At 42.6% G+C, this 26,998-nt stretch overlaps 1 protein-coding gene across 3 annotated transcripts in view; it reads right to left on the bottom strand.

Moving 5' to 3' along the window:
• Nucleotides 1–578: 578 nt before the first annotated feature.
• osbpl5 (oxysterol binding protein-like 5) overlaps nucleotides 579–26,998 on the bottom strand; it is a 41,147-nt gene continuing 14,727 nt past the window's right edge. The window contains exons 3-23 of one of the 3 annotated variants that reach the window (XM_015964879.3): nucleotides 19,645–19,829; nucleotides 19,392–19,461; nucleotides 14,367–14,450; nucleotides 14,056–14,157; nucleotides 13,734–13,937; nucleotides 12,020–12,104; nucleotides 11,756–11,918; nucleotides 8,532–8,745; nucleotides 8,257–8,441; nucleotides 8,085–8,166; nucleotides 7,456–7,554; nucleotides 7,280–7,376; nucleotides 7,099–7,197; nucleotides 3,324–3,421; nucleotides 3,165–3,254; nucleotides 2,752–2,888; nucleotides 2,498–2,677; nucleotides 2,306–2,435; nucleotides 2,124–2,229; nucleotides 1,929–2,052; nucleotides 579–1,841 (exon numbers count right to left, since the gene is read on the bottom strand). In XM_015964879.3, coding sequence (XP_015820365.1) covers nucleotides 1,706–1,841; nucleotides 1,929–2,052; nucleotides 2,124–2,229; nucleotides 2,306–2,435; nucleotides 2,498–2,677; nucleotides 2,752–2,888; nucleotides 3,165–3,254; nucleotides 3,324–3,421; nucleotides 7,099–7,197; nucleotides 7,280–7,376; nucleotides 7,456–7,554; nucleotides 8,085–8,166; nucleotides 8,257–8,441; nucleotides 8,532–8,745; nucleotides 11,756–11,918; nucleotides 12,020–12,104; nucleotides 13,734–13,937; nucleotides 14,056–14,157; nucleotides 14,367–14,450; nucleotides 19,392–19,461; nucleotides 19,645–19,811 — 2,652 coding nt within the window. In that variant the 5' untranslated portion in view covers nucleotides 19,812–19,829 and the 3' untranslated portion in view covers nucleotides 579–1,705. Of the gene's footprint in view, nucleotides 1,842–1,928; nucleotides 2,053–2,123; nucleotides 2,230–2,305; nucleotides 2,436–2,497; nucleotides 2,678–2,751; nucleotides 2,889–3,164; nucleotides 3,255–3,323; nucleotides 3,422–7,098; nucleotides 7,198–7,279; nucleotides 7,377–7,455; nucleotides 7,555–8,084; nucleotides 8,167–8,256; nucleotides 8,442–8,531; nucleotides 8,746–11,755; nucleotides 11,919–12,019; nucleotides 12,105–13,733; nucleotides 13,938–14,055; nucleotides 14,158–14,366; nucleotides 14,451–19,391; nucleotides 19,466–19,644; nucleotides 19,830–26,998 lie in introns of all 3 variants that reach the window. The other 2 variants (XM_015964881.3, XM_054733240.2) reach the window with 2 other exon arrangements.

The raw sequence follows: 26,998 nt of genomic DNA on the forward strand, positions 1-26,998 counted from the left end.
AGGCATTTTTATTTGTCAGTTCCCCTGAACAGACTTAGACTTCACTGTGATGAATGAGCTGTATGGAAACACAATCCTACCATTAAAATGCTTTTATTATGTTAGATTTCCATGAAAATCTGACGCTATATTGGCATAGGCTTTATTGGAAAATCATATTTAAAATGTTGTGATTTAAAATCTTTTGACATTGCTGAACACATTGAAATTTAGAAGATTTATTATATATTTAGATCTAACTTTACATATTGGGATTCATTCTAGATATGATTTTCATTCAAATTATAACTTAATTTAAATGCACACATTTAGATAATGATCACATGTAATGAATAATTTCTGAAATCAGTAAAAGATAAAAAGGTCGGCTCTTTGTTAAATTACTTTTTAGCCCTAGTTGGAATCACAGCTGATCTGAGCTTTATAGGTCAAAAGCTGAAAAGTAAAATAAAATGTTTTAAACCATCACCTTTAATATTTGTGACATGTAAGTCACTAGTTTAGTTTACTCAGATTAGTGCCGCCCTCTAGTGGTAAAGGCTAGCTATTGCTTGCTTGTAAATGACACTTTCCACGCATTCCCGGGGGGTAAAACGCTTTACTGTAGTGCGACAGGCATGAATGAAAACATTACGCATCAACAAGTCCTGCTGTTTTTGTTTTGTGATGAAACATCTGGCATGTAGAATCCCCACAACATGGCAGCAAAGTAGAAACAAACATAGGTATAAAAAACAAAAACCATTCAGAGTTCCTGTTTGTGCTGTTGTCAGATTCTTCCAGGTGGCTCAGAGGGTTCTGGTGATTGGACCAACAATCAGACGTAAGGAGGTTCATACATGTGCTCCTCTGGAGCGTGAAGGTGAATCCCATAAATACATTCAAATCTCTCTGAAATACTCATATTTACACATAGAATTAAAACCTTTTTTCACTGTTCACATCTAGGACCATCACTAACATGGAGACCGAGTTGACAGAAATCTCTTACTCATATTTAATCGCCTCCTTCCTTCACGTGACTGATTAGTGACACTAGTTTCCTGGTCTAGACCCCAGCAGGGCTACTCTCTTTTTAAAACCGCACTACAGGCACACGAGTACAAAGACACTCTGTTTGGCTCTCGGCCCTGTCTCCTTCCTCTTTTCTGTAAACAAATACTCTTTGTCCTTTCAGATTATAAATACTGTTTTGGTGAAACCATCGTTTAAAGGAGACAGAGAGGATGTGAGTGAACATCGATACAAAGCAACAATTGCACTGTTTGAAGATTTTCCTTCTTGGTTTGTGTTTCTGGTGGATTTCTTCTTTTTGGCTTCAGTGTTAAGGCCCAGAGGAGGAAGAGGAGTCCAGGCCGTGATGTCAGCGCCCATAGGGCCTACGGTGAATAACACACACCAATAGATGAACAGTATTGCAGGGAATTATGTATATTTAAAAGAAAAAGACACAAAGGAATGGTGAAACCTCCTCGTCTTTCTTTCAGTTAAATCGTCATGAGACGATAAGTTTCCCCTCTCTTGTCCAAAGTGCGTGGGTGCTGATGCAGTCTGGCTACACTAGGTGGTGCCCTTCCCCTCTGCAGATGACAGGCTGTGGCTGTGTTTATTGCTTTAATGTCCCCGCTGATCTGAGGTCTTCGTCCCTCTGCAGATCAGATCAGCAGTGGAGGGGAAACTCCTCACCCCCCACTGGGGAGTTGGCTCAGGTGAAGACGTAGTTCAGCAGGAGCTGAGAAACGAGGAGAATGCAGAGGGTGAGGCAGTGGCGAGCCGTTAACGACGTACTGTCATTCGCTGCCCGCTGATGAGACATCTGACGACTTAGAGCCCCCACATTCCTACAGAGGAGACAGTGTTGGACACGTCAGCAGAAAGTCCTGAAAACGTCTTCCATGTCCTCGTTACATTAACTTGATCTTTTTCACCTCTGAATATCTTTCAGTGTCCTCTGCATAGACATGATGTTGGCTTCAATCAGAGCCAAGTCCTTCTTCTCTTTGTTGCAGCGAGCACACTGGTTTGAAAAGTCTGGATAAAAAGATGCAGTTCCTAACATTTTAAAGCCCCATCAGTGTAAAGATGAGTTCGGTTACAAACTGCTTTTGCATGCAAGCTCTTACCTTCGTTGTCCGAGGACTCGTGGGTTGGCTCTGGGGTGGAGCTGCTCTCTGTGTTCTGGCTGCAGGTGGACGGTTGGCTGCTCGTTTTCCGGTGCTTCCCGTTCACCTGCAAACAAAAAAAAAAGTTTAAACAGCAAATACAAAAAGGTTGAAGTATTATGTGGATAGTCTGAAACCAACACCTTGTGCGGGCTGGTCCAGCTGTGGTGGTAGGACACCCCGTTGGCTCGTCTCTGGCTTCTTTCATGTGTCTGAATCACACCGTCCTTCTCAAACTGTACGAGACACGTATCTGCGTCCCACGGCCGAATGCTGCAAAACAAACGATTTAGGCGTGCTTCATTCCACATGAATTAAAGTGTGTGTGTTCATACTCCAGGTGTTTGTAGGTCCACTCGGAGGTGACCGGGTCCTGCTGGAACAGCTGTGGGATCCAGAGTTTGTCTCCCCTCTCTCTGACCTCTTTCCGCTGAGCGTCCTCCAGGATGAACTTCTCTTTGGTCGCCTGCTGTTGGTCCTGTTCCATGATGGCTCTGGTCACGTGCTGCCACAGTCTGTAAAAGGTAACCCGGTTTGCTGTTTAACCTGGTCTAACACCGGGTCGCATGTAAATCAGTGTGTTTTTGACCTTTCAGACTCGAATTCTCCCTGCTGGTCCAACTGGACCACCTGTCGTTTGAGGCGCCGGCTGCGGACCTCTGGAGTCGGGTTCCACAAAGTTTCCTGCTGGCCAGAGCGCTTCTCGTGGAGAAACACCTCGCTGTCCTGATTATCGAAGGAAAAATCCTTTAAGTTTCTTAGTCGCTACACTGACAGCCTCCTCTAAAATGTCTTCAGTAAAACATTTTGCCAGCTGTTTTATTTTTAGCCCACTATGAGAGCCTTTAAATAGTTTTCTACGTGCCGTGTCTAGCTGCTGCTCTCCACCCTATAATTACTGAATCTGCTTCTAATTACCAAGGAGAATTACATAATGACTGCTGCTGAAACAGCAGCAGAGAGTGATGCCAGACTACAAGACGAATCAACACCAGATCTTACCCAGTGTCCATCTACAGTGGCCATTAGCTCATCTCCCACCAGAATCTTCCCGCAGATCAGATTTACGGAGGCGGAGCCTCCGAGGAATGGCTGGAGTCGATAGAAGAGTCAAACAACAACAACAAAACAAGATGTTTTGAATTGTTTGCAATAAAATACCTTCAGTTTGAACTCCAGCTCTGCAAGACATTTGGTTTTCTCACACTCGATGGTAATTTTCCCTCCCAGCTCTAAGGTCATAGTGCCGTATAGGATACCTGCAGAAATCAGACCAACAATTTTCAATTCAACCCCTTCCTACCACCAATCAAGGGGACCTTGGGTGTTAAGAACAACTAAAACAACTGACATTAATGGATGTCACAAAAATCTTCCATTTTTAAAAAGTGCGTACTGTACTCCTCCTTGAACCGTCACCTTATCGTGGTGGAGGTGTTTGAGTGCCCTAATGATCCTAGGAGCTATGTTGTCTGGGGCACTTTGTGCCCCTGGTAGAGTCTCCCATGACAAATTGGTCTTAGGTGAAAGGTGAGACAAAGAACGGTTGAGGATCTTTCACGAATGAACTATCAAGGAGTCGGAGTACCCGGCCCGGAGGGTTACCGGGGTCCCACCCTGTAGCCAGGCCTGGGGTTGGGGCTCGTGAGCGGGCGCCTGGTGGCCGGACTTTAACCCATGGGGCCCGGCCCGAATCAGATACATGGGCTCATCCAACTGTGGACCCACCACCCGCAGGAGGAACATGAAGGGTTCGGTGCAATGTGGATCGGGTGGCAGACCGAGGCGGGAGCCTTGGCGGTCCGATCCCCGGACAAGGAAACTGGTTTTTGGGACAAGGAACGTCACCTCGCTGGCGGGGAAGGAGCAGGAGCTTGTGGCAGAGGTTCAGCGGTACCGGCTAGATATAGGCGAACTCACCTCAACACATAGCATTGGATCTGGAACCCAAGTCCTTGAGAGGGGTCGGACACTCTCCTTTGCTGGAGTTGCTCCGGGTGAGAGGCGGAGGGCTGGGGTTGGCTTTTTGTTAGCCCCGAGACTCTCTGCCTGTGTGCTGGGGTTTACCCCGGGGGACGAGAGGGTAGCTTCCCTGTGCCTTCGGGTCGGGGAACGGGTCCTGACTGTTTGTGCTTATGGGCCAAATATCAGTTCAGAGTACCCACCCTTTTTTGAGTCCCTGGGACGAGTGCTAGATAGTGCTCCTTCAGGGGACTCCATTGTCCTGCTGGGGGACTTCAATGCTCACGTGGGCAATGATAGCATGACCCGGAGGGGTGTGATTGGGAGGAACGGCCCGCCTGATCTGAACTCGAGTGGTGTTTCATAATTGGACTTCTGTGCAAGCCGCAGTTTGGCCATAACGAACACCATGTTCGAACATAAGGATGCCCATCGGTACACTTGGTACCAGGGCAGCCTAGGTCGCAGGTCGATGATAGACTTTGTAGTCGTATCACCTGACCTGCGGCCGTATGTTTTGGACACCCGAGTGAATAGAGGAGCGAAGTTGTCAACTGATCACCACCTGGTGGTGAGTTGGATCAGATGGCAGGGGAAGATGCCGCGTAGACCTGGCAGACCCAAACGCATAGTGAGGGTCTGCTGGGAACGCCTGGCAGAAGAACCTGTTAAGACGGTCTTCAACTCCCACCTCCGGCAGAGCTGTGACCGCGTCCCGAGAGCAGTGGAGGACATTGACTCCGAGTGGGCCTTGTTCCACTCTGCGATTGTTGAGGTGGCTGTTGCTAGCTGTGGTCGCAAGGTGGCCGGTACCAGTCGTGGTGGCAACCCCTGTACCCACTGGTGGACACCAGAGGTTCGGGGAGCCGTCAGGCTGAAGAAGGAGGCCTACAGGGCGTGGCTGGTCTGTGGGTCTCCGGAGGCAGCAGACAGGTACCGGATAGCCAAGCGGGGTGCAGCAGTGGCAGTTGCCAAGGCAAAATCTCGGGCGTGGGAGGAGTTTGGTGAGGCCATGGAGAAAGACTATCGATCGGCTTTAAAGAGGTTCTGGCAAACTGTCCGGCGCCTCAGGAGAGGGAGGCAGCATCTCGCTCACACCGTTTACAGTGGGGATGGGGAGCTGCTGACGTCAACTGGGGCTATAGTCAGACGGTGGAAGGAATACTTTGAGGAGCTCCTCAATCCCACCAATGTGCATTCCGAGGAGGAACCAGAGCCGGGAGACCTGGGGATGGACTGTCCAATCTCGGGGGCAGAAGTTGCTGAGGTAGTCAAACAACTACACAGCGGCGGAGCACCAGGGGCGGATGAGATTAGTCCTGGGTATCTCAAGGCTATGGATGTTGTAGGGCAGTCATGGTTGACACGTCTCTGCAACATTGCGTGGTCATCGAGGGCAGTTCCTGTGGAGTGGCAGACCGGGGTGGTGGTCCCCATCTTTAAGAAGGGTGACCTGAGGGTATGTTCCAACTATAGGGGGATCACACTCCTCAGCCTCCCTGGAAAGGTCTACTCCAAGGTACTGGAGAGGAGGGTCCGATCAATAGTTGAATCTCAGATTGAGGAGGAGCAATGTGGTTTTCGTCCTGACCGTGGAACTGTGGACCAGCTCTATACCCTTGCAAGGGTGATGGAGGGGGCATGGGAGTTAGCCCAACTAATCCACACGTGTTTTGTGGATTTGGAGAAGGCTTATGACCAAGTCTCCAGGGGCACCCTGTGGGGGACGCTCCAGGAGTATGGGGTGGGTGGCTTTCTGTTGAGGGCCATTCAGTCCCTTTACCAGAGGAGCGTGAGTTTGGTCCGCGTAGCCGGTAATAAGTCGGACCTGTTCCCAGTGAGGGTTGGACTCTGCCAGGGCTGCCCTTAGTCACCGGTTCTGTTCATTACCTTTATGGACAGAATTTCTAGGCACAGCCGTGGTGTGGAGTGTGTCGAGTTTGGTGGCAGGAGAATCTCATCTCTGCTTTTTGTGGATGATGTGGTCCTCCTAGCTTCATCCAGCTCTGACCTTCAGCTCTTGCTGGGTAGGTTCACGGCCGAATGTGAAGCAGCTGGGATGAGGATCAGCACCTCCAAATCTGAGACCATGGTTCTTGACCGGAAAAGGGTGGCTTGCCAACTCCGGGTCGGGAGAGAGGTCCTACCTCAAGTGGAGGAGTTTAAGTATCTCGGGGTCTTGTTCACGAGTGAGGGTAGGAGGGATCGGGAGATCGACAGGCGGATTGGTTTGGCGTCTGCAGTGATGTGGACGCTGAGCCAATCTGTCGTGGAGAGGAGGGAGCTGAGCCAGAAAGCAAGGCTCTCGATTTAACGGTCGATCTACGTCCCAATCCTCACCTATGGTCATGAGCTTTGGGTAATGACCGAAAGAACGAGATCGCGGATACAAGCGACCGAAATGAGTTTCCTCCGTAGGGTGGCCGGGCTCAGCCTTAGAGATAGGTGAGAAGCTCGGACATTCGGGAGGGACTCTGAGTAGAACCGCTGCTCCTCCGGATCGAAAGGAGCCAGTTGAGGTGGTTTGGGCATCTGGTCAGGATGCCTCCTGAATGCCTCCCTGGGGAGGTGTTTCGGGCATGTCCTGCCGGCAGGAGGCCCCCGGGTCGACCCAGGACACGTTGGAGAGGTTACATCTCCAATCTGGTCTGGGAACGCCTTGGGGTCATGCCGGAGGAGTTGGTGGAGGTGGCCGGGGAGAGGACGGTCTGGAGCTCCCTAGTTGGGATGCTGCCCCCGCGAACCGGACCCGGATAAGCGGAGGAAGACGAAGACGACGACGACGGCGTATTATACGCTGGTGGTGCGTTTTGCCTTTATTCTGCCACCTTCACTTGAGTTGCTTGTGATTGTAGCCTTTTGAAGTGGTGGGAATGTTTGTTATTCAGGAGGTAAGACAAAACCTACCTGAATAATCTCTTAAGAGTCAATTATGCCATTTTGGTGAAGCCCATAAATGTTGTAGACTTGTTACCTTTGCAGTGAGCGTAGGGCATGGTGATGATGTACTCCTCGTCTCTGCTCAGGAACAACAGCCTGGCTTTGCCATCTAGAATCGCGGACAGAGAGTTGCCTAAAGAAGAAAACAGAAGATCAGTTTTTTTGGTAATGCACCGACACACTTCAGCAGTGAATGTGTTAGCATAATTAGCTACCATAAAACCTGGACTTGGCCAGGATGCTTCCACTGATGCAAAACCCATCCTTCCTGTTGCAGACGTAAAAGGCAGAGATGGGCGGATGGTGAGACACCTGGAAATGACAGAGTGAGAAACATAAGTGTTTGCTGTGTTCCACACAAGGAAGCAGTTGGCTCTGAAACCGTTTCAACCTGCTCAGCTATGTAGAAGGTGCAACTGTCAGTCTGAGGATGAAGCCAGCAGCAGCGAAATGTCTCCCCCAAGATCGGGTTGTACGGCTTTTTCAGACCCTGGAAACAAACACGAGTATCGATTCAGTCCGTGTTCCCTCACAGCTAGCATTGCTGTTGCATGGCCCAGGAGATTTTGAGTTTTCAGGGTATTCAGACATTTTAATAAGGTAATTTATGCTCATGAATCCCTGGATGTGAATCCTATTAACAGTATCCAGCATAAACTGCTGAGTAAAGCCCGATTGATCTAGAGGTGTTTTCTCCTCCACGCTGCTGCTGCTGCCACAGAGGTTGTAAATCAACAAGTAGAAAAAAAGTCTCCAGATATTCTCACCACAGCAAAAAGAACATCAGCCAAGCAGCCTTCTCATAAAACATGACTGAACACCATTTTGGAAATGAGCCCAAAACTAGCTGAAAATAGTCCAGCAAAATGAAGCAAGCAAGCAGCAGAGCTTGACTCAGAACCAGGAATAATATTTAACATTTAATTTCAATTGGCTCATCAAGAGCCAAAGAGTCACATTTAATGATGTTCAGTGCATCGCTGGTAAAACATATTTCTATTTTCATAAGGAACATCTTACTTTGGGCTTCTTGTAGAAGCCGGACAGGTACCACCTCAGCACCTGCTTAATCCGTCCGTATGCACTTTCTTCTAGCGAAGCCCTGGGGAGAAGGAGCAGAAACACCAGGAGAAAACATGACAATACCTATACAGCACACACTTGTCAGTGACTTTTGTTTTAAATGACCAACTGTGAAAGCAGATCAGCGTGGTAGTAATAGTCCGACAGCTTGTCCAGGAAGGAGCGTGGCTCCAGGATGAACGTCGGCAGCACCACCTTCGACAGGTCCATTTCTGCTCGCAGCTGCTTCAGCAGACCCCATATCAGGCCTTTGTTCTCATGTGACACAGTCTCCACCTGAGATGCTTCTCCAGCCTGTAGGAACGTTACCACAGAAGAGGGGCTTGATCTGCATCCTTAAAGGCAACGAGAACCCATCCTGACACCAAACGGAGCTCCGTTTACCTCAGCCATCTCCTCGCTGCTCTGCTCAACATAGGTGGTAGCTCGTGGCCCAGGGGGCATCTCGTCTGAAGGCTCCACGTCGCTCTCCTCTGTCAGCCTTCCACCGTTCTCATTGGTCGTCGTGTCCCAGTCATCGTGGGTTTCGCGCTCCGATTTGTCGGAGAAAGCGTCTTGCTCCATGTGATGATTCCCAAGCAGAGCTGCCTCTTTCAACCTAATAAAAACAGAGTTTTAAAGGTGAAGTATGTCAGAATATAGTGAACATTTTACAGGGAGAAAATCCCATAAGTTTAATGTTTCAGTAATTTTGGAAGAAAGGTTGTACATATTTCATACCCCGCTAGCTGCAGGGATTGTCAGTTTTTCTCCTTTCAAATCAAAGGAAGGAGGGACGTAACTACTGATGGTAACTACCGTTTACCATCAGTGAGTGTGGGGTTGCCGTGTCTCCTGCGAGCTAATACTGCAGCGCCGACAACTGTAATCTGACAAGGCTGGCAAAAAGCTCCAGAATTGTTTAAATTGGTTGCAGTAACCAAATTTTAACACAGGATGTCATTTTTTACTTCATTTCTACATAATGCACCTTTAAACAAATATTAAAAAAGAGCTTATCTGTATTTGGGCTAAAAACAAATAAATAAGTTAAACTTAAGTATTTTTGCCAAATTCTGTCTGATAAATCTCAACTTAGACAGCAGCCATAAATATTCTGAACTCAACATGAACTCCGCTGTAATAAGCTCCAGTTTCCTAACAGGAGTCCAGACAAACAGATTGAGAAATTCAGAAGGTTTACATTAGCTGCCTTCTGACATCTATGGGTCAAAGAACCAATAAACTGTAAATATTACTATCATTAATACACCTGGCTTTAGGATGTAGGATCGTTTTATACATTAAACCCGCGTCTGGGCAGGGAAAAACATTCATAGTAATAAGATCTGAACACAAATGCACAAAAAATAATCTAATTAGACCTGATCAGTCTACAGATGACAAGAGCAAACCAGAGGAAAACAAAGGAAGCTGTAGAAAGCCACAATAAGGAGAAATGAAAGTGATGAAGTGAAAAAGAAAAAGTCTTAGGGGGACTTTCTACAGACATTTTCCAAAGTGAATCCTTACAGACAAAAAACTTTAGCAGGTGTATAACATGTTCATGTCAAACTGGATCCTCGGGGTCGTAGCTGGGACAGCGGCTCATGCTGCTCCATACAACTCTAAGTTTCAAAAGTCCCGGTGGGCTCTCCAGACCTGAAGAACTGCATTCCCGCTGAATGATTAACAAACGCACAATCTGTTAAGGCAGAAGCTACTTACCTTCATGACCAACAACACACACACAGACACACACGCGTGCGCGCACACACACACACTCTTCTTCAGGCATCAACAAAACAATCAGCAAAATCAGATGCCGCTTCTCTCGGTCTTCTTCCTTGTGTATTTTGAGACTAAAGACTTCTCTGATGGTGATTTACCTGCTTCCTCGATGTGTGTGAAGATTTCTGTCTGTGTGCCAAAAGTGTGTGTGCTTGCAATGGCTGCTTTTAGGGTGGTGTTCTCCATCTTCCTGCTCCCTTGTCAGTCATGTGAATGAACAGAGTGCTATGATTGGCTGACAGGGTCAGGGCAGGAGGGGCTGCTGGGAAGGATGGGCAGGAGGAGGGTTCAGCCATGAAGTAGGTAAAAGGAGGAGGGTGAGGAGCGGAAGGAAGCTGGCTTTGTAAACAACATGGATGACGTGTACAAAACCCTAGAGGTGCACAGACTCTGGTTATGAGGGCCGACACAGGCATTATGATTTTAGCCAATGTCAGTATGGATGAACATGGACCGGAACAAATGACAGATGATTCTTTCCTTTTTGGTGCTTGCCAAAGAAGAGTTCACTGACCAAAAAAGCCAAAGCTCTTCAGATTAATCCAATCCCAGGCCTTCAGTTCCACAATCCAACATGTTTTAGTCGTTCCTCTGCTCCAACACACCTGATTCAGTGGTTAGATCACCTGATCAGCTTCTAACCAAGCCCTGCAGGAGCCTGTTAATCAGCCACTCATTTAAATCAGGTGTGTAGAAGCAGAGAACCTTACAATGTGCAGGATGGTTGCTCTTCAGGAGCAGGGTGGGCCACCCCTGCAACTAGCTAATGATTTATTTGAATGCATCTCTAAAAATAACCAAACTTTGAATCATGAAGCCAAAGAATTTCAACAAATTACAAAATAATCCCTAAAAACAATTACAGAAGAGAAATGAGCTTTTAAAATATTTACTTATTACGTTCAACTTTATGAAACTTTCCGAGATTTGAAGTTTTAGTTTAATAGAAAGTTTCCCAGATAGGATTCCAGTTCACAAACGTTGTTTCCTCCAGATCAACAGTTTAACAGAGATGCCGTCTTCACCACCTAAAGGTTACTAGCTGCCTTGCTTAAGGGCAAAGATGTTAATCATCACAGAGCATTAGAAAGTGAATTATTAGCATTCATTGAGTTTTTTCTTTTTTCAGTCCCTACCTACAAAATGGATTTGTGGGATACTTGAAGGAAGGAAACTCAACCTTTCCTTTTGTGTAAGCAGCAGGACACGGTCCTGACCGTTGTCAGCTGACAAAAACAAACCTTTACATTAATGAGATCCGTGTTAAGTAAGTTAGTCACTTACTTAGACATGGCCGAAATGTACCAAAATGTCATTGCAGTGTTTCCTGTAGGCATGTGGCTGTGTGTGTGCTACGGAAACACCATGTAGGAACAGTTTTAGCTAAATTATCAGGAAGGTTTAACGAGAACTAGAACTCAGCATTTCACTTTTTCTGGTTGACAAGAATCAACCTGAGTGGACAGAAGTAAATCAGATAAAAAGCGAAGCACGAGAAATGATTTAAAATGTTTTGGGAAAACGGTCACAAAGTGATGCTGTATAATGTATGCACAATCATCTTCTCCCTTCCATAAACAAGGCGGTAAACGAGATCAAATAAAAACAAATATAACTAGCTAAACAGACAAAATGCTAATTTTTTTCACTCATCAGAATGATTAATAATAATTAAGCTGCCACTTTAGGCCGACAGCCAGCAGAGTATGTTTGAGGCTCACCATCTGGTCGATTTTGACTGCATGTGTGTTTGAGACAAATCCCACCGGTCCTCGTCACGTTATGACAAGAGGGAACAGTTGATACAAAAAACATATTAATGTTTGTATTTTACTCACTGTAGCAGCTCCGTTTCGGTGAGTGGAGAGGTCTGCAGCAGGTGGAGTAAATGCGAGGACTCTGAGGACATACTGATGTCTCCCTCTTTCCCAGCTTTGGCTGTCAGCTTGTACAGGCTAGAGCAGCTGAGAGCTATCTCTAAAGCATCCATCCAGCACCGTCCTTAAGACGTTTTTATTTTTATTTTAGAAAGAAAAAAGGGTCAATTAGAACTACAGACACAACCTTACAATCAAAGTCAAACAAAAGCACAAAAACCTCACCATCAGACTCGGATGCAGCTCTGAAGATCAGGTAGTTGCTAGGTAAAGGCTGCGTGATGGAACCCACATTCTCTCCTTTGGGACCCTGAGCACATAAAACAGTGATTCACCTTTTGTTGCACCACCAGAATAATTTATCCGCACAAAAATAAAGTTTTATGTTTGTTAAACTTTCAGTACGTTTAGTATTTTTTTAACACAAATCCAGACAACAAGGGAAAAACATGGAACAAATTGTTTGCAACAGGCTATTAGTTCCTTAAGCGCTCCAGAAGAAACAATGGTTTTACTGGTAAACAGTGTTGGGAGTAATGTGGTACTAAAGTAATTAATTACTGTAATGCATTACTTTTTGCTGTAATGTGGTAATAATGTAAGGCATTACAGGGAAAGAAAATGGTAATATTTACTCGGTACAATTGTCAGTGACGTAGTAATTACAATGCATTTTTAAACCCAGAATCAAGATGAGTTTCTTAAAAATTCTAATTGTGGGAAACCCGAAAAAAGATCCAGTATCTGCATATATTACTCCAGTATCTGCATATATTACGTCATTTATGGACTCAGCTTTGCGGGCAGAGAGGACGCAGCGGTAACGGCTCAAATACTCCAGCTGTGTCCTGCACACGGCCGCTGTAACATTCACAAAATCGCTCCACTAAAACAAAATTATTCACTTGCGATCGTTAATATCAGCACATGTTCTCTGGTATTTTGTGCTTTTCTGACGTGCTTTGCCTCAGCTGAGTTCATAATCTGTGCCCCGGTGATTTCAACTCATTGCTGCTGGAGCATGTGAAGATCCCTTTGGCTGATAGAAAGTAGGAAGTCTAGGAAACGTTTTTTTCTGGAAGACTGAGAAAAGATGCAGCATGCAGGGAGGTTAGAGAGAGAAAGGGCAGGAAATAATAAAATCAAGAAAACAAAGTGCTTGAAAAGAAAAAAAGTAGGTAGATTTATCCCCAATACACATTTTTACCAGTGAAAAGCAATAATATATAAGCATTTAAAATTTATTCATGTGATAGAATCAGATTACCCTCAAAAGTCAGTCCCACATCCAGGGCCGTATCAAGGCATTTGGGGACCAAGGCTAAATAGACTTGGAGCCCCCCCCACCTCACTCCCTGCTCAGTTAATCTAAGATGGCAGCGTGCTGAGAGTACAGATTGTTGTTGCTTTTATTTCATAAACAATCCTTCTAAAGAACTGTTTTTAACAGCAATCCTAGCTCAGACACCACATCACCTTCCACCGGATGTGTCATGAGTTCAACGGGCATCAGATTACCAAACTCATACTGAAGTTGTTTTGTTGAAAGTAACTTAGAGTAATGCAAAAGTAGTGTAATGCCTTACATTTTAAAATCAGTAATATTGTAATGTAATGAATTACTTTAAAATGAGGGTAACAAGTAATAAATAATGTATTACAGTTTTGAAGTAACTTGCCCAACACTGCTGGTAAATAACGTTTTAGCAAGTATTAAACCAAAAACAAGCATGTTAGCTAAATTGGCTGCTTCATTTGTCTTTAGATGTGCATGAATATGTGAATTCAAGTGCACAAACAAAAACCTAAACCATACAAATTATTATTGTTCTTTAAAATCTCAAAAGAAAATAAGATTTTCATATCCAATCATACAAAACACTAAAAGATCCCGATGTTGAGTGGGTCTCAGAATGAGAAAGTAGCATTCGTGTCTGACCTTGACAGCCCAGATGGATTTGTCCAGCGGGTGATAGAGCTTGAAGCAGAACCCGTCTTTTTTGGAGGGTCTCTCGATCAGCTTGCATGCACTGAGAAGAATGGTGCCCACCCAGTGATCTGCTGATGGAGTCTTATAGATCAAAAGTACACCAGGTTTCAGGGCGCACCACAGCTTGGTCCAACTCTTTAAATAACCTCGAATCTAAAGAAATCACATCGAGTAGATGGGAAATGAATTCAAAATGGCCGTCTGTGAGACTGTACAAGTATTTATCTGTGAGTGAATGAAAAGGCTCTTTTAACAGACAACATTCTCAGACCTTGAGCCAATTAGCCATGATGACAACGCTGGGGTCCTTAAGTGCACTAGAAAGTTCCTTAGCTGCCCGTTTCTTCTCTTGCCGATAATTCTGCTTTTGGACCTGCAAATAAAGAACAAATCATAAGTGAGTCATCATCAGCAAACACCAGGTGGTGGCAGAGTCTAACAAGCGTTAATCTGAGACGCGCAACATGTCATGTACAAATCAGAAATAAAAGAAGGCATAACAATTACACCATAACCTCCTTTAAGTGGGAAAAATACAAATCATCCCCTTTCGTCTGTCTGGAGAAAGGAAGTGACGTGTACCTTGAGAGACTCCTTTCGGGTCAGTGGAGGGTCAGTGGAGGAAGGGCAGTCCTTCTCAACACCATTCAGCATCCTGGACTCAGACTGGAGGTAACAAGAGCACCACACAAACAGAGAAAACACTTACGTTTCTGCAGACAGAATATGAAGATTAAATATTCTTTTGGAAAGGTCTCTACTGGACCAAAACTACTTAAGTGCACCCACCCCCAAACAAACACTTAAGAGCATTTGCTTTAATAAAGAATGCATGTTGTTTCTACATGTTAAAGGTGGGTGTTTCATCTGATCAGAAGTTTTATTTTTTGTTCTTTGAACGAACCAAACTTGTGGATAAGATCACATTAATGGGAAAAAGATTTGAATAATTTCCACTGAACACTGGTAGGGCTGGGCGATACATGGATTTGGTGGATTCATTTGAATTTAGCCATTTACAATGGTTTAATTTAAGGGAAATCTGGATATTTTGTTGCACTTCTTGAGCCACTGTAGTTCAGAGTAAGTTCAGCCCACCCATCTCTAATGGCAGCCCACATCAATATTTTCCCCACAAAAGACTTAATATCTTAATATTTTAGCAGACAGAAGCTGAAGTTGTCAAATCATTCACTCGTGTTCTTCAATCGACACCACTCACCCAATTCTGCTACAGCCTGCTATGGCGGGACAGTTAGCTCTTCTGCTAGCTGTTAGCTTCCCCGGCAGTTTTTGAAACATTCAAGGAACCAGAATAATGTTAGTTGTTAAAACAAGCTGATGTTTAATTAGCATTAGCCCTCTACCACTACTGTTAATTTTGCCAAACAAAACATTAGCAAACTCAGGTGATGATATCCTTACCGTATATACTGGTTGCGGTAACAACAGGGGCAGGTACTTTTATCAATTTGACTATTGTATTCAATTAAATCCAACATTTTAAAATTGATGCAAAAAAGTTTTTTTGATCACTAGGATTGGGCATCGTTTGATTTCGAACGATTCCGATTCCGATTCTGATTCCGATTCCTATCGATGCCCGATTCGGATTCATTCAAAACATGACATGCTTTACATGAGCCAGCTAACCACAGGTCCTACTTGATGAAATTAGACGTGCATTTATATAGTTTATCAGGGAAAAAAGTTGATTTGGGGGTGACTTGCTCTTTAACTTCAACATGAATTTTAATTCTATGAACAACAACATCACCTTCATTTAGTCAAAAACATGTTTTGAAGAAAAAAAGAAAAAGACTTGCAGCACAACCAGTGTGTTTGTTTCTGACCACAACCAAAGTCTGGAAGAAGCCTCTGGGATGAGAGGCTAAATGTCTCCAACACATCCAGAAACATGCAGCTGTTTTCAGCTACAACTCTCAGGATGATCATGTCCAGGATGACTGAGAGCTACGCCTCCACGCTGCAGCAGCGTTCAGTCAGAACAGGAAGTGAAACTTAGACGTAGCTGCTGTCAGTAACAATCTTAACAGATTTTAAACATTAAAACTCTCAACAGAAATAGTTCAAAAAGGAAATTAAAATGTTCACAACTTTGTGTGTGATTTATTATTATTATTATTATTATTATTATTATTATTATTATTTATTGTGGCAGAAGCGGAGTGGTCCACCACAGAGAAAGCTTTAATTATTCTACAGGTTATTGATCAGCCTTCAGACGCTCACGCGCTCACACACACACACACACACACACACACACACGAGTGTTGGTGAGCGGCTGCGTCTGACTGCTGACGCTCCGTGTGTGTTTTTATTTCTGCAGTGAGACAAACTCACCTCACACCGTCCAGAGTTAGTTCTTTAAAGCTTCTATTAAAGAGCAAGTCACCCCCTACAAGAAACTTACTTCACTCCCTCTTCATGTTTGAAAAATGCAACAAATGCTGTTGCCTAGCAGACCGAGAGGGTGGAGCCACTAACAAATACACACACACAGGCTCACAATGGCATTGTGACATCATAATGTACCAGTTTACATCATAGCATACCTCTTAGCCAATAGCGGTGGCAGATTTAAATTCAAATGCAGTTAAGAGTTTTTACCTGACAACAGCACAACACTGACAGTTTTAGGTAGAAAATTAAAATTCTAACTAAAATGCACTAAAGTGCAAAACTATTGACTACACGTGTCTGCAGCACGATTAGACACACACTTATGTAGTTTATCAGGAAAAAAAAGTTGATTTGGGGGTGACTTGCTCTTTAAATCCACTGTGCTGATGTATTTTAACAAGTTTCCTCTACGCTGCAGGAGTTAAAGTTTACATTATGGAGTAAAAGTTCGACAGATGCGTTTGTTTATATTTGGCCGTTGCGCGCCGGGTTGGGAGAGGGGGGCTCGGTGCTGCACACAGACAGCTGGTGTGATCAGCTCTGAAAAGCCTTGATCACAATTTGCAGATCACGTTTATTTTTCACGGAGATCGGCCGCGGAGTCATTTTCCGGTCGGCATTCTAGGAATCTAAACTAGGAATCGAAATAAAAAACGTTGAACGATTCCGTGAAAAATGTTTTCTGGTTCCAATCGATGCTCAATGCCCAACCCTATTGATCACTGGAAAATTCAGTTGAATACAATTGATCATGTGTATTGGTGATTTAGCAGTTTTAGGAATAGACCAGCTAATATTTGCAAATTTCTTTTTTTAATGTATCAGCATTGGCTGATACACCTCCTAATTAGAACCGATTGTAAAAACAATATTGACTGGCAGGCAACATTTCAGTCTAAAATGCATCAGAATGCAAAATGTAATGCTTAATCTTTCAAAATTTTGTTGGACTTCTGATTCTAAAGGGAAGATTTATATAAAAGCAAGTTCCGAAAACATATTTCATCATTCATGAATTCTGTTTAAGAAAGGAAAGCGAGGGAAAAAATGGATTTGCTTTAAAAAAACTCTGCTTAACAGTAAAATCAATCTAACATTTTAAACTAAACAATCACTTATTTAAATGCACTAAAATTAGAACAATCTCTTTGAAACTCTAATCTTAAAGCACATCACAACATTACCTTCTTATGTAAGCAAAGGCATGCATAGGCTGAGCTGTTCTCAGTCTTAAACTGTTCTTCAAAGAAGCAAAGAGGGCAAAAGATGCAGATTCTTAAAGCAAAACTATGTGACTGAGTGGGGTGAAGCGACAAGTGGGGAGGGAACAAGACAAGATGAGATTTCCTAGGTTTTATTTTTTATACTATACTTAATTTGTACTACCTAAAAAGCCTCATTGTTCCCACCATGGCCTTGGTGTATAAAAAACAGCTTTAATACAACTTTCACCAAACAAGTCCGTTTTTACCTTCAGGGTAATTTACTAAAAAAGTTTGGCGGTTTACCATTCTTGTGTAATAGGGCTGCACAATATATCGAAAAATTATCGTCATCGCGATAACAGGACGTGCGATAGGCCCATCGCAAAGCACGTCAAAAACGGCGATAAATGTTTGGTTCAAACATTTCCATCTGTGTCATACATCACCTTTTTGTAAACCAGCTGTTTTTTACGCGGAAGTATTATTTGACCAATCAAATGTAGCCCTTCTGATATGCGGCCAATCAGATGGGTCCGTTCACGTAATACGCCCACCCCCTACGTAGACCCTTTGGATGGAAAGCAACACCCGAACTGAGTTAGCGGCGCCATTCCCTTGTTCGTCATGCTGGCTCAGAGCAACGAACGCACTTTGTGCTGATGTTTCTGGATTCAGCGCTGCTTTCAAACGTGAACGCGAGTCCGCTCTGTGTCGTTAATCATTTTTACCGGGCTGACTCCGACACGTGCCGGTGAACCAACCCACCTCCCTCCATGTCGCTAGTGTTCCACCGGGTGGTGGCTCCGGTTAGTTCCAGCTAAAAGGCTACAGCACTCTCCTCCCAGTCCCACCCTGCTACAGAGGGCCTGGAAAAGTTCCCCCACACATCAAAGTGATTTTTCTTTATGAGCTTTTTTAACCTTGTTAATCAGGATAGTTGATTTGCTGCTGCACATAAACTGTCAGTCAGAAGCTCTGCTAGCCGGCTATCTTAAGAGGAGCTAGTTCAATTTGTTAGCTTGTTATCAGAATCATAGTTGCAGTTTCATCATCTGAGCTGCTTTTTAAGATCCAGGTAAACTTGTTCAATTTGGGGTTAAAAACAAACGTTTTCACATATTTTCCATGTAGTTTTTTGCCAGTTCCTCTACTGAAAGGGAGACAATTGTTTTTCTCTTTCCCTCAGAAAATCTTAATATTCTCCTAGTTTGGCCCATCACAGTTCACTTCCCAATTACAGCAACAGCCTTATATCATAACCACATAAGTGGAGAAAATGTTCAGTAGCAATGAGAGAATTTGCTGTTGCATTTAAGTGATGTTAACTATTATTTAACATTTAAACTTATTTTCAGATATTTTTATTTATTCAAAAAAAAAAAACCCTGGTAAGGGATGTTTTTCTGTATTTGGAGCATCAGAAAAAGTTTTATGGTGGTGGTGATGTTTTAAAGTCACTGAGAAACTACATGCATGCAGTTTGTTGTTTTGCTGCTAATACAGTAGCAGGTGCACCTGCTAATACAGTAGCAGGTGCACCTGCTAATACAGTAGCAGGTGCACCTGCTAATACAGTAGCAGGTGCACCTGCTAATACAGTAGCAGGTGCAGCTGCTAATACAGTAGCAGGTGCAGCTGCATATTTTTGCAATAAAAAAGTTATGTTGTAATGGAATTCATGCATTAGTTTTTGTTTGCTTTGAACCCAGAGCAGACATCACACGCCAGACGTCATCAACACTGCATACTTTAGTATTTGTTCATTTATCGTGAGTAATATCGATATCGCAATATTAAGCACTGTTATCGAATATTGCAGGTTTTCCTAATATCGTGCAGCCCTATTGTGTAAGATCAGAATTTCTAAAAAGTTGGGAAAAATTATCACAGAAAGCAAAAGGAAGTGCTGTGAGCTCATCAAATGAGTGATTTATTGTCATCTGTTGAGGAACTGCCCAATCAGGAACTGTGTTCTTACCTTGCTGTCTGGCGATTGGGCAGGACTAAATTCATTACTCAGCATGGAGAGAGCGTTCCTGTCTGTCTCACTGCCTGGTGGGAACCCACAACACACAGTCACAAACAAATGCGCTCCGTGATTAAACTTGCAGACAAAAAAAAATATGGCAGCCACAAAAGGTGCAAACAAGCAGCAGATAAGTATTTTCGGTATTTTACAGCACATTATGACATATTAGCCACTGGTATTAATTTCTGGAAAATCACCGTACGTTATGTCACTTTGACATCTAAACTTCTCACTTGGACTGTGGTTGTAGATGTCGTTGTCTCCTCCATAAGACAGGTTTCGGCTGAGGCTGCGAGGGTCTATTTGAGGTGGAGAGGTGGCACTGGTGCTAAGCGAAAGCCTCCGATGGAACAAACTCTCCTCCTTCATCCTGACAAGTTGTTCGTCCTTATTTTGGAGAGAAAGCACAAGAGAAAGACAAGGAAAATGAAATGCGGAAAGTGAAAACATGAGAGAACGGCGTGTTCCTAGTGAGTGCACCTGCATGTTTGTTCATCTAATATTAGAACCAAATAACTGAGTCTCTGTAGCTCCTCTTCTTTTAAATATTTTAATCTCTCTCTCCAGCACAGACTTACTCCCTCTTTTTGTGCAAATCTGCTTCTGAGCGTTCACCCTTCCACCATTCTCAAACACCAACAAAGCATAACTGTACAAAGACATCAGCTTGTCCGCATAACGGCACAGAGCATGGCGGTGACAAGCAGTTCAGACTGCACATTGTCACGCTATGTGACACACAGAGGCTCCAACTGACTTTAGCTAGCCTGTCCACAGAGATTCACCGTCCAAAATGACCCCAAACATAACTGTGACGATTCTTCTGTGGCCTTTTCTGCTTCACACACACAAAATTTCTTCAGTTGTCCTTTTAAAGCTGCAATGAGGAGTTTTCCCCCTTTCAGAAATTATGAATGATTTTTTAGAAATCCATAAAAGCAATACATCAATTTTTATTTTGGTATGTTTGTGTCCCGTCACATAAAGCCCAATGCAATTTGATCTGAGTGCCAATCAGCATTAGCTAATAGCGTTAGTGTGCGTGAGTGCATTTGGAAACATGCCTAGACTGATGCAGAGCTGGCGACATTTCTTATGAACAAGTAAGTCATTAAAAATAAATAAAGTACATATATAAGGGCTGTCAAAGTTAACACATTGTAATGCATTAATGCAAAGCCCCCTTTAACGGCATTGATTATATAAATGTGCAATTAACACAGGTTTTCAGAGTGCCCTTTGGTCCTCCTGGCATTCCGTAGTCAGTGCTCCAGTTATAATAAATATACTTTCATAAAAAAGTATTTTTGTCCACTCAATATTTAGAATAAGACAATATTATAAGTACAATAAACAAAAAATTGCCATTAATGCAAATTATTGTGATTAAAATTTTTTATCTATATGAATAAACAGCATGAAGTGAGAGTAATAATTGTAAACCAATGTGTTTTAGCTAGGTTGGCCGACTAGAGTTGCTTCCGGTTGTAATCACAGAAGTAGGGAGAGGGGCTAAATGTGCGATACATTTTTCTGCCTCTAGATGGTGTCCTCTTAGAAATTCACTTCCAGCATAATATTCATAAAAAGCTCATTTACACATTGTAAGGACATGAAAAGCAATGAAATGCAGATGTTCAAGGTTTTAAACTGTTATCTAGAGCTTCATGATGTAAATTATGGGCCGTACTTCACGCATGCACGCACAGTCGCACACACACACACACACACACGCACGCACAAGGTTGACAAACATTGACAAGCTACAAACTATTCATAGTGTGATGTTAACAACTGCTGAAGGTCCCAGCTGTCCCCAGACAGACCATTATACTTGTTCTAATGAGAGCTGAGCTGATTACAGTGAATCAGAACCAATGGAAAAACTGTGGGTTAATTTAGCATGGCAGTTACAACCATAGCCTGTCTGCACAGCCAAGCTCTGTTCAGATCAATATCATCATTTATTCTCCCTCTGACTCCCAGCCTACAGAGCAGCTCGGCACTCCTTCTCTATTACAACATCCAAGAAATTCCTTGCATCATTTTTATTCATAAAGTGTCTCCACAGACTGATTCATCTTTTCTTTTTGTTTTTTCAAAAAAGACAAATGCAGTTCATCGAAGCAGGGACTAAAACCAGGAGATTTAAAACTACATGAAGAGCTGTTTTTTAATAAGTGTGCCCTCCCTCTACAAGTACATCCATGCACAAATTAAAGACACAAAAGCACAGTCATGTCCTGATCATACCACTCCCTCCCTTTCTCAGTTGTCTACTTTGCCTGGGTGACTCATTCTTTCAACATCCTCATCATTTCTGATCGTGTAATGTCTTCAGTTGTGTTTTTACTTTCCTATTCAGGACTGTTTGTCTTTTTCAGTCGGCTCTGAAAAACACACTAAATGGACAGGGACATTTTAAACAGACCTTCATTTGCCTTTATAGGGCAGGTCTATAAATAGCTCTCTATTGCTGCAGTGCATACGTGCATGTGTACTACAGTGAACCCTGCATGAGGTGCGAGCTGCATGAAAAATAGCTTGAAGCTTCACCATTACACAAGAGTAGCACAATGGGTGCACAGACATCCAAGAACTGACACATAGATCTGATACCATTTGCAACAGACATCCTTAGTCAGGTCAACATGTGGGTGCACATGCAGACTGACAGGATAAAGCAGTCCCAGCTTATGTGCACATGAGCGGATAACCTGACAGAAAGGGTGGGAATATGACAAAGCCAGGCTGAACACAGGTGTGGCACAAACAGTGTGTTTATGTGCATGGGCTTAGCTGTTAAGCAAATACAGAAGTGTGTGTTTTATTTGAATAATGTGGCAGTGGGGATTAGAAAAGATGCAAATAAATAAATAAATAAAAGATCTCTCACTGTTATTAAGTAGTTTGAGGTATACAAACCAGCCAGGCTGTTCACTGCCACCAGTAGGTGGCAGTATGGGTCACGTTGCCTGTGGTTGCAATAAAGTGGAAGAAGCAGTCCTAATTATAAAAAATTGTTGAGGAGGATTAAGTGCATCCAAAATAGAAGAATGAAGGAGACTCTTCCTCAGGAATAGCTCTCTGATCTCTGGAGATTTGGTCAGTCATTGTGTGCAAAATACCAAGTCAGATTTGTGCAGAAAAAAAAATATATATATATATATATTTTTTTTTTTTTTTCTTTGAAAAGTAAGTGCATTAGTGGAAGTTGTTTTAAAATTTACTCCTATTTACTTTATCCTTTTATTTAGACAAACACAGCAGCAGAAACCTGGCTAATCTTAGCAACAGATATTAGGCAGTTCACAAGGATAAAAAAACACTTCAGTTATACTCTTACTACAGTGGAGGAGAGGGTAAACACAGTGACGAGTCAAAGCTGAGTAAAGCTCTGTGTGAATGAGTGGTGGAAGCAATTTTGGAAGTGAAGTGGTGAGCTGCACTTTTTCCAGAGAGCGTTTCAAGAGAGCTTTGCTAGTGTTAAATTTACTTGAGCAAATAAAAATTCCTATGAATGGTTGACAAAAAAAATCTAAACATTTCTAAATACTTCCCACTCATGGTGTAAACAAGATATAAATGTTTAGCAAAGTGCAGTTTTGTCTATGTTTACAATTTAAGCTCGCTGCATCGGTAATCATCTGAACTCTTATCAAAATAATGCAGACTTTACCTAAATAAATGCAATATTCATGTATATTTTCTCAAGTTAAATGTTACTAAAAGGAACCAAAAAGAAGGAAGTTGAACAGTTAAAGATAGCAATCTGAAGAAAAACTGCCTCAAAAGCAAAGCAGCAATGCACACAGAGTGCAGTTTGCCAAACTAAGCTAACATTTACTCAATTCTGCAAATCAACACCAAGCAGGTGCTGGGTTAATATTTACCCTGTGATAGGAGCATGTTGTAGAAAGGTTTCCAGTACAGTGGCAGCAGCAGGCCAGTAAAGTAACAAATGCTCAAATATGAAAAATGAGAACAACACAAGCCCTTACCTGTAGTTAACTGTCGAGGTGAAAACACTTACTGTCTGTCACCTGTTTGTTTTTAGTAACCATCACAATACCAGGGACAGGAGCGGAAAAAGAACAGCTAACAAGTTCTAACCTGTAAGTTTTAACATGCTTCACAAGGCTGATTTGCATGCATAAGAGAATCTATGAAGGCCTCATATGCTTGGGCTGCATAAACAAGGCTGGCAGTGACCTAACGCAACCCTGTGCAGCTTCACTCAACAATCACTTAAAGATTCAGATTTAAAAAGAACACAAATACTTTAAAATCACTAAATATACGATCAAGTGAGTGTCGGCAGGAGGTCATTCCTCAGTTAAATATAGATTGTTTTAAACATTGGCTTTCCCTGACCACATGAGCTAGCCATATTTTTAGATAATTTAGCTCATTTTTATCCAGTTGTATTTAACTTATGTTATCTTGTTCTTTTACTAACATTCTTTGCTCTTATCTCCTGCTTTTATTTGTTTTACACCTATTTATGTTTGTTTTGTAAGCCTTCGTATGGGTCAGCAATGTTTTCTTATGCGTGTACAGCACTTTGATTTGCCTCCTGGTAGCTGGAAGGTGCTATTTGCATAAATTATATGCCACCAAAAATCTTTTCATTGAATTGGAAAGTACCTGTCTAAAGTTTCAAATAAAAAGGAATCTTAAAAACAGGGTATCTGCAGGTTTAAGGGAGCCAAATTTAAGACTTTTTAAGACCTTTTTTAAGTCCACTTTGACCAAATTTAAGCTATTTTTTAAAATTAAATTTAAGTTATAATTTCCAGCTATTGCCTGGAACCGGTGCTAACCACTAGTGATGGGAATTCCGGCTCTTTTTAGAGACCCGGTTCTTTCGGCTCAGCTCACCAAAAAGAGCCGGCTCTTTCGGCTCCCAAGTGGCTCCTCAGATTTTCAGTTGCGTAGAGTACATTTATAATCAAAATAATGCAAAACTATGTGTAAAATGATTTACTAAATTTAAAAAATGCTATATATCAAATATTTATCATTTCTATGGATTTAATAACTGAACACTTACAGAAATCTCCACTTTCCGACTGCTGGCGCTCATTTTCTCACCGTCTCTCTCTCTCTCTCTCTCTCTCTCTCTCTCTCTCTCTCTCTCTCTCTCTCTCTCTCTCTCTCTCTCTCTCTCTCTCTCTCTCTCTCTCTCTCTCTCTCTCTCTCTCTCTCTCTCTCTCTCTTTCTCTCTCTCTCTCTCTCTCTCTCTCTCTCTCTCTCTCTCTCTCTCTCTCTCTCTCTCTCTCTCTCTCTCTCTCTCTCTCTCTCTCTCTCTCTCTCTCTCTCTCTCTCTCTCTCCATTTTCCTCCTCCTCATTCCCTCTGGTCTCCCTCCGCCCGCATGTGCTCTGCTGTGTGTCTGAGTCTTATCCTCCCTCTTCCCCACCCCTACTGCTCTGTGTGTGGACAGTCTGGACACACAGTTACACATCTTGACCAATCACCTGTGGCTTTCACCAAAGCAAAAGGGGGGGAGGGGGGGGGGGGGGGGGGGGACAGCTCCCAATGACGAGCCGGCTCCCGTCGTTCACTTCAAAGAGCCGGCTCTTAGAGCCGGTTCGTTCGAGACCGACACATCACTACTAACCACATCGTGAACGTGGGATTAGCCATCCAGTTACCATTAATGTTGCACTTCCCCATGGCGCAAGCTCCCACTAGCATGCTCCTCTAAAAATAGCCCCCTTTCACAACCAACCGTATGTGTACAGTTCCGCTTACGCCAACATCATATACAAAAAATCCTGAACTAGAAATTCACAAAAATTGTATAGAAATAAAATAATCTTGTTTATTGGGTCTTTGGTAATTTAAGACCTTTGGAAACTGTATTTAAGAATTATTTGTCATTTTTAAGGATTTTTAAGGCCTTAAATTTGGAAAAGCAAATTTAAGAGTTTTTAAGGACCCGCGGATACCCTGTAAAAAGCTTTAAATTACCGGGTATGTGCAAATGATAACAGTTTGCTTTTCTGTTTAATTTCATCTCCCAACAATTAGAAAAACCATCTAATGTACTAAATAACAAAACACTTATGTTTATTAGGAATGTCCTTTGGTGGAATTTTGCCGATATGATACGTATCACGATACGAGGAGATGGCACAATTTATCATGATATATTGCGATACATTCAGTAATTATTAGTGATTTTTTAAAACTGACTATTGTAGGAAAATTCATTGAACAGTTCAAACTGATACTTAACATGTTTAACATGAGGTATCTGAACCATAACAGAGGGATTTACATTTCAATGGTAGAAACAAAACCCATTGCACACTGCTGCCAACTAGCGGCCGGCATTTGAATAGCACCAAAAGAAAAGAAAATACACAGATGTTTGCATGTAAATTCTTCCAATGACTTGATACACGGCTTTAGAATATTTATATCGCTGGAAAATACATCACGATATTTTGCCATATCAATATTTTCTTACATCCCTAATGTTTACTTTGTAAGCATCCATTTTTCACCAAGTCTAAACTCACATGTATCTTGTTTGTCACCACCACAAGTATTGATGGTAGAACAAACACAAAATACACAGCTGGTGTTTGATGCCGCAAAATACATATGGCGTCATCATGTCAATTATGACCCCTACACATTCTGCAGTGAAGATTCTGGATCTCCAGACTCCCATTGAAGCTCTTCTCTGCTTTTATGGCAGTACCATCTGTCCATTTGAATATAGATGCTGTTTTTTTTAAATATTTTTAATTGACCCACACATTGAGTAAATTTACTATGTAATTTCAGACCTTTCCAGTAGACATTTAAACACATTTAGGTGCTGAGCGAAGACAATGATATATTTTCTTACAAATTTAAATTACCTTGTAAATAATGTTCTGCTAATATTCATTTCTGAAACAGAATTACACTTAAGTAGGAAAACATTGAAATCTAATACCCAATGCAGCAACAAACAAATCTGACAAAAACAGTAATAAACAGCTGAACACAGATGTAGCCTACACTACCTAGATCATCTCAGACCTGCATGTGTTAAACCTATATCTGATTGTATGACAGCTTTACAAGCCTGACCATCACCAAACCAGCTGTTTTTGGGCTCAGATTGAAACCAGACATTCTCATCTGCCAATCTATGCCTCCTTCGCCCCCTCCCCTCCCCCCACCATCACATTAAACCCTGGTATCCAATGGCAACGGGACTAATGGCTGGCCACATGGCCCAGATATACACCAATGAGATTGTACCAAGTGAAGTATATGGCTCATCAATAGAGACTGATGAATATAATAGTAGATGCAACACTTTTATAAAGAAATAACATAACATTGTAGCTAATGATCAACATATGCAGGCCTTTTTCTTGCAAAATGCTCTCTGCAAAATGTATTTCACAATGTCAACATCATGTCTTATTATCAATGTATGTTTAAAATAATCAATATCAAGTATTAACACCCATTTTAACCATTAATAAAGATTTCACAGCTTTTGCCATTTGCAAATATCTGATTACATTTTCAGATCAGCAGAAATAA

Source organism: Nothobranchius furzeri, chromosome 4 (genome assembly GCF_043380555.1).
Source record: "Nothobranchius furzeri strain GRZ-AD chromosome 4, NfurGRZ-RIMD1, whole genome shotgun sequence".
Classification (NCBI taxonomy): Eukaryota; Metazoa; Chordata; class Actinopteri; order Cyprinodontiformes; family Nothobranchiidae; genus Nothobranchius; species Nothobranchius furzeri.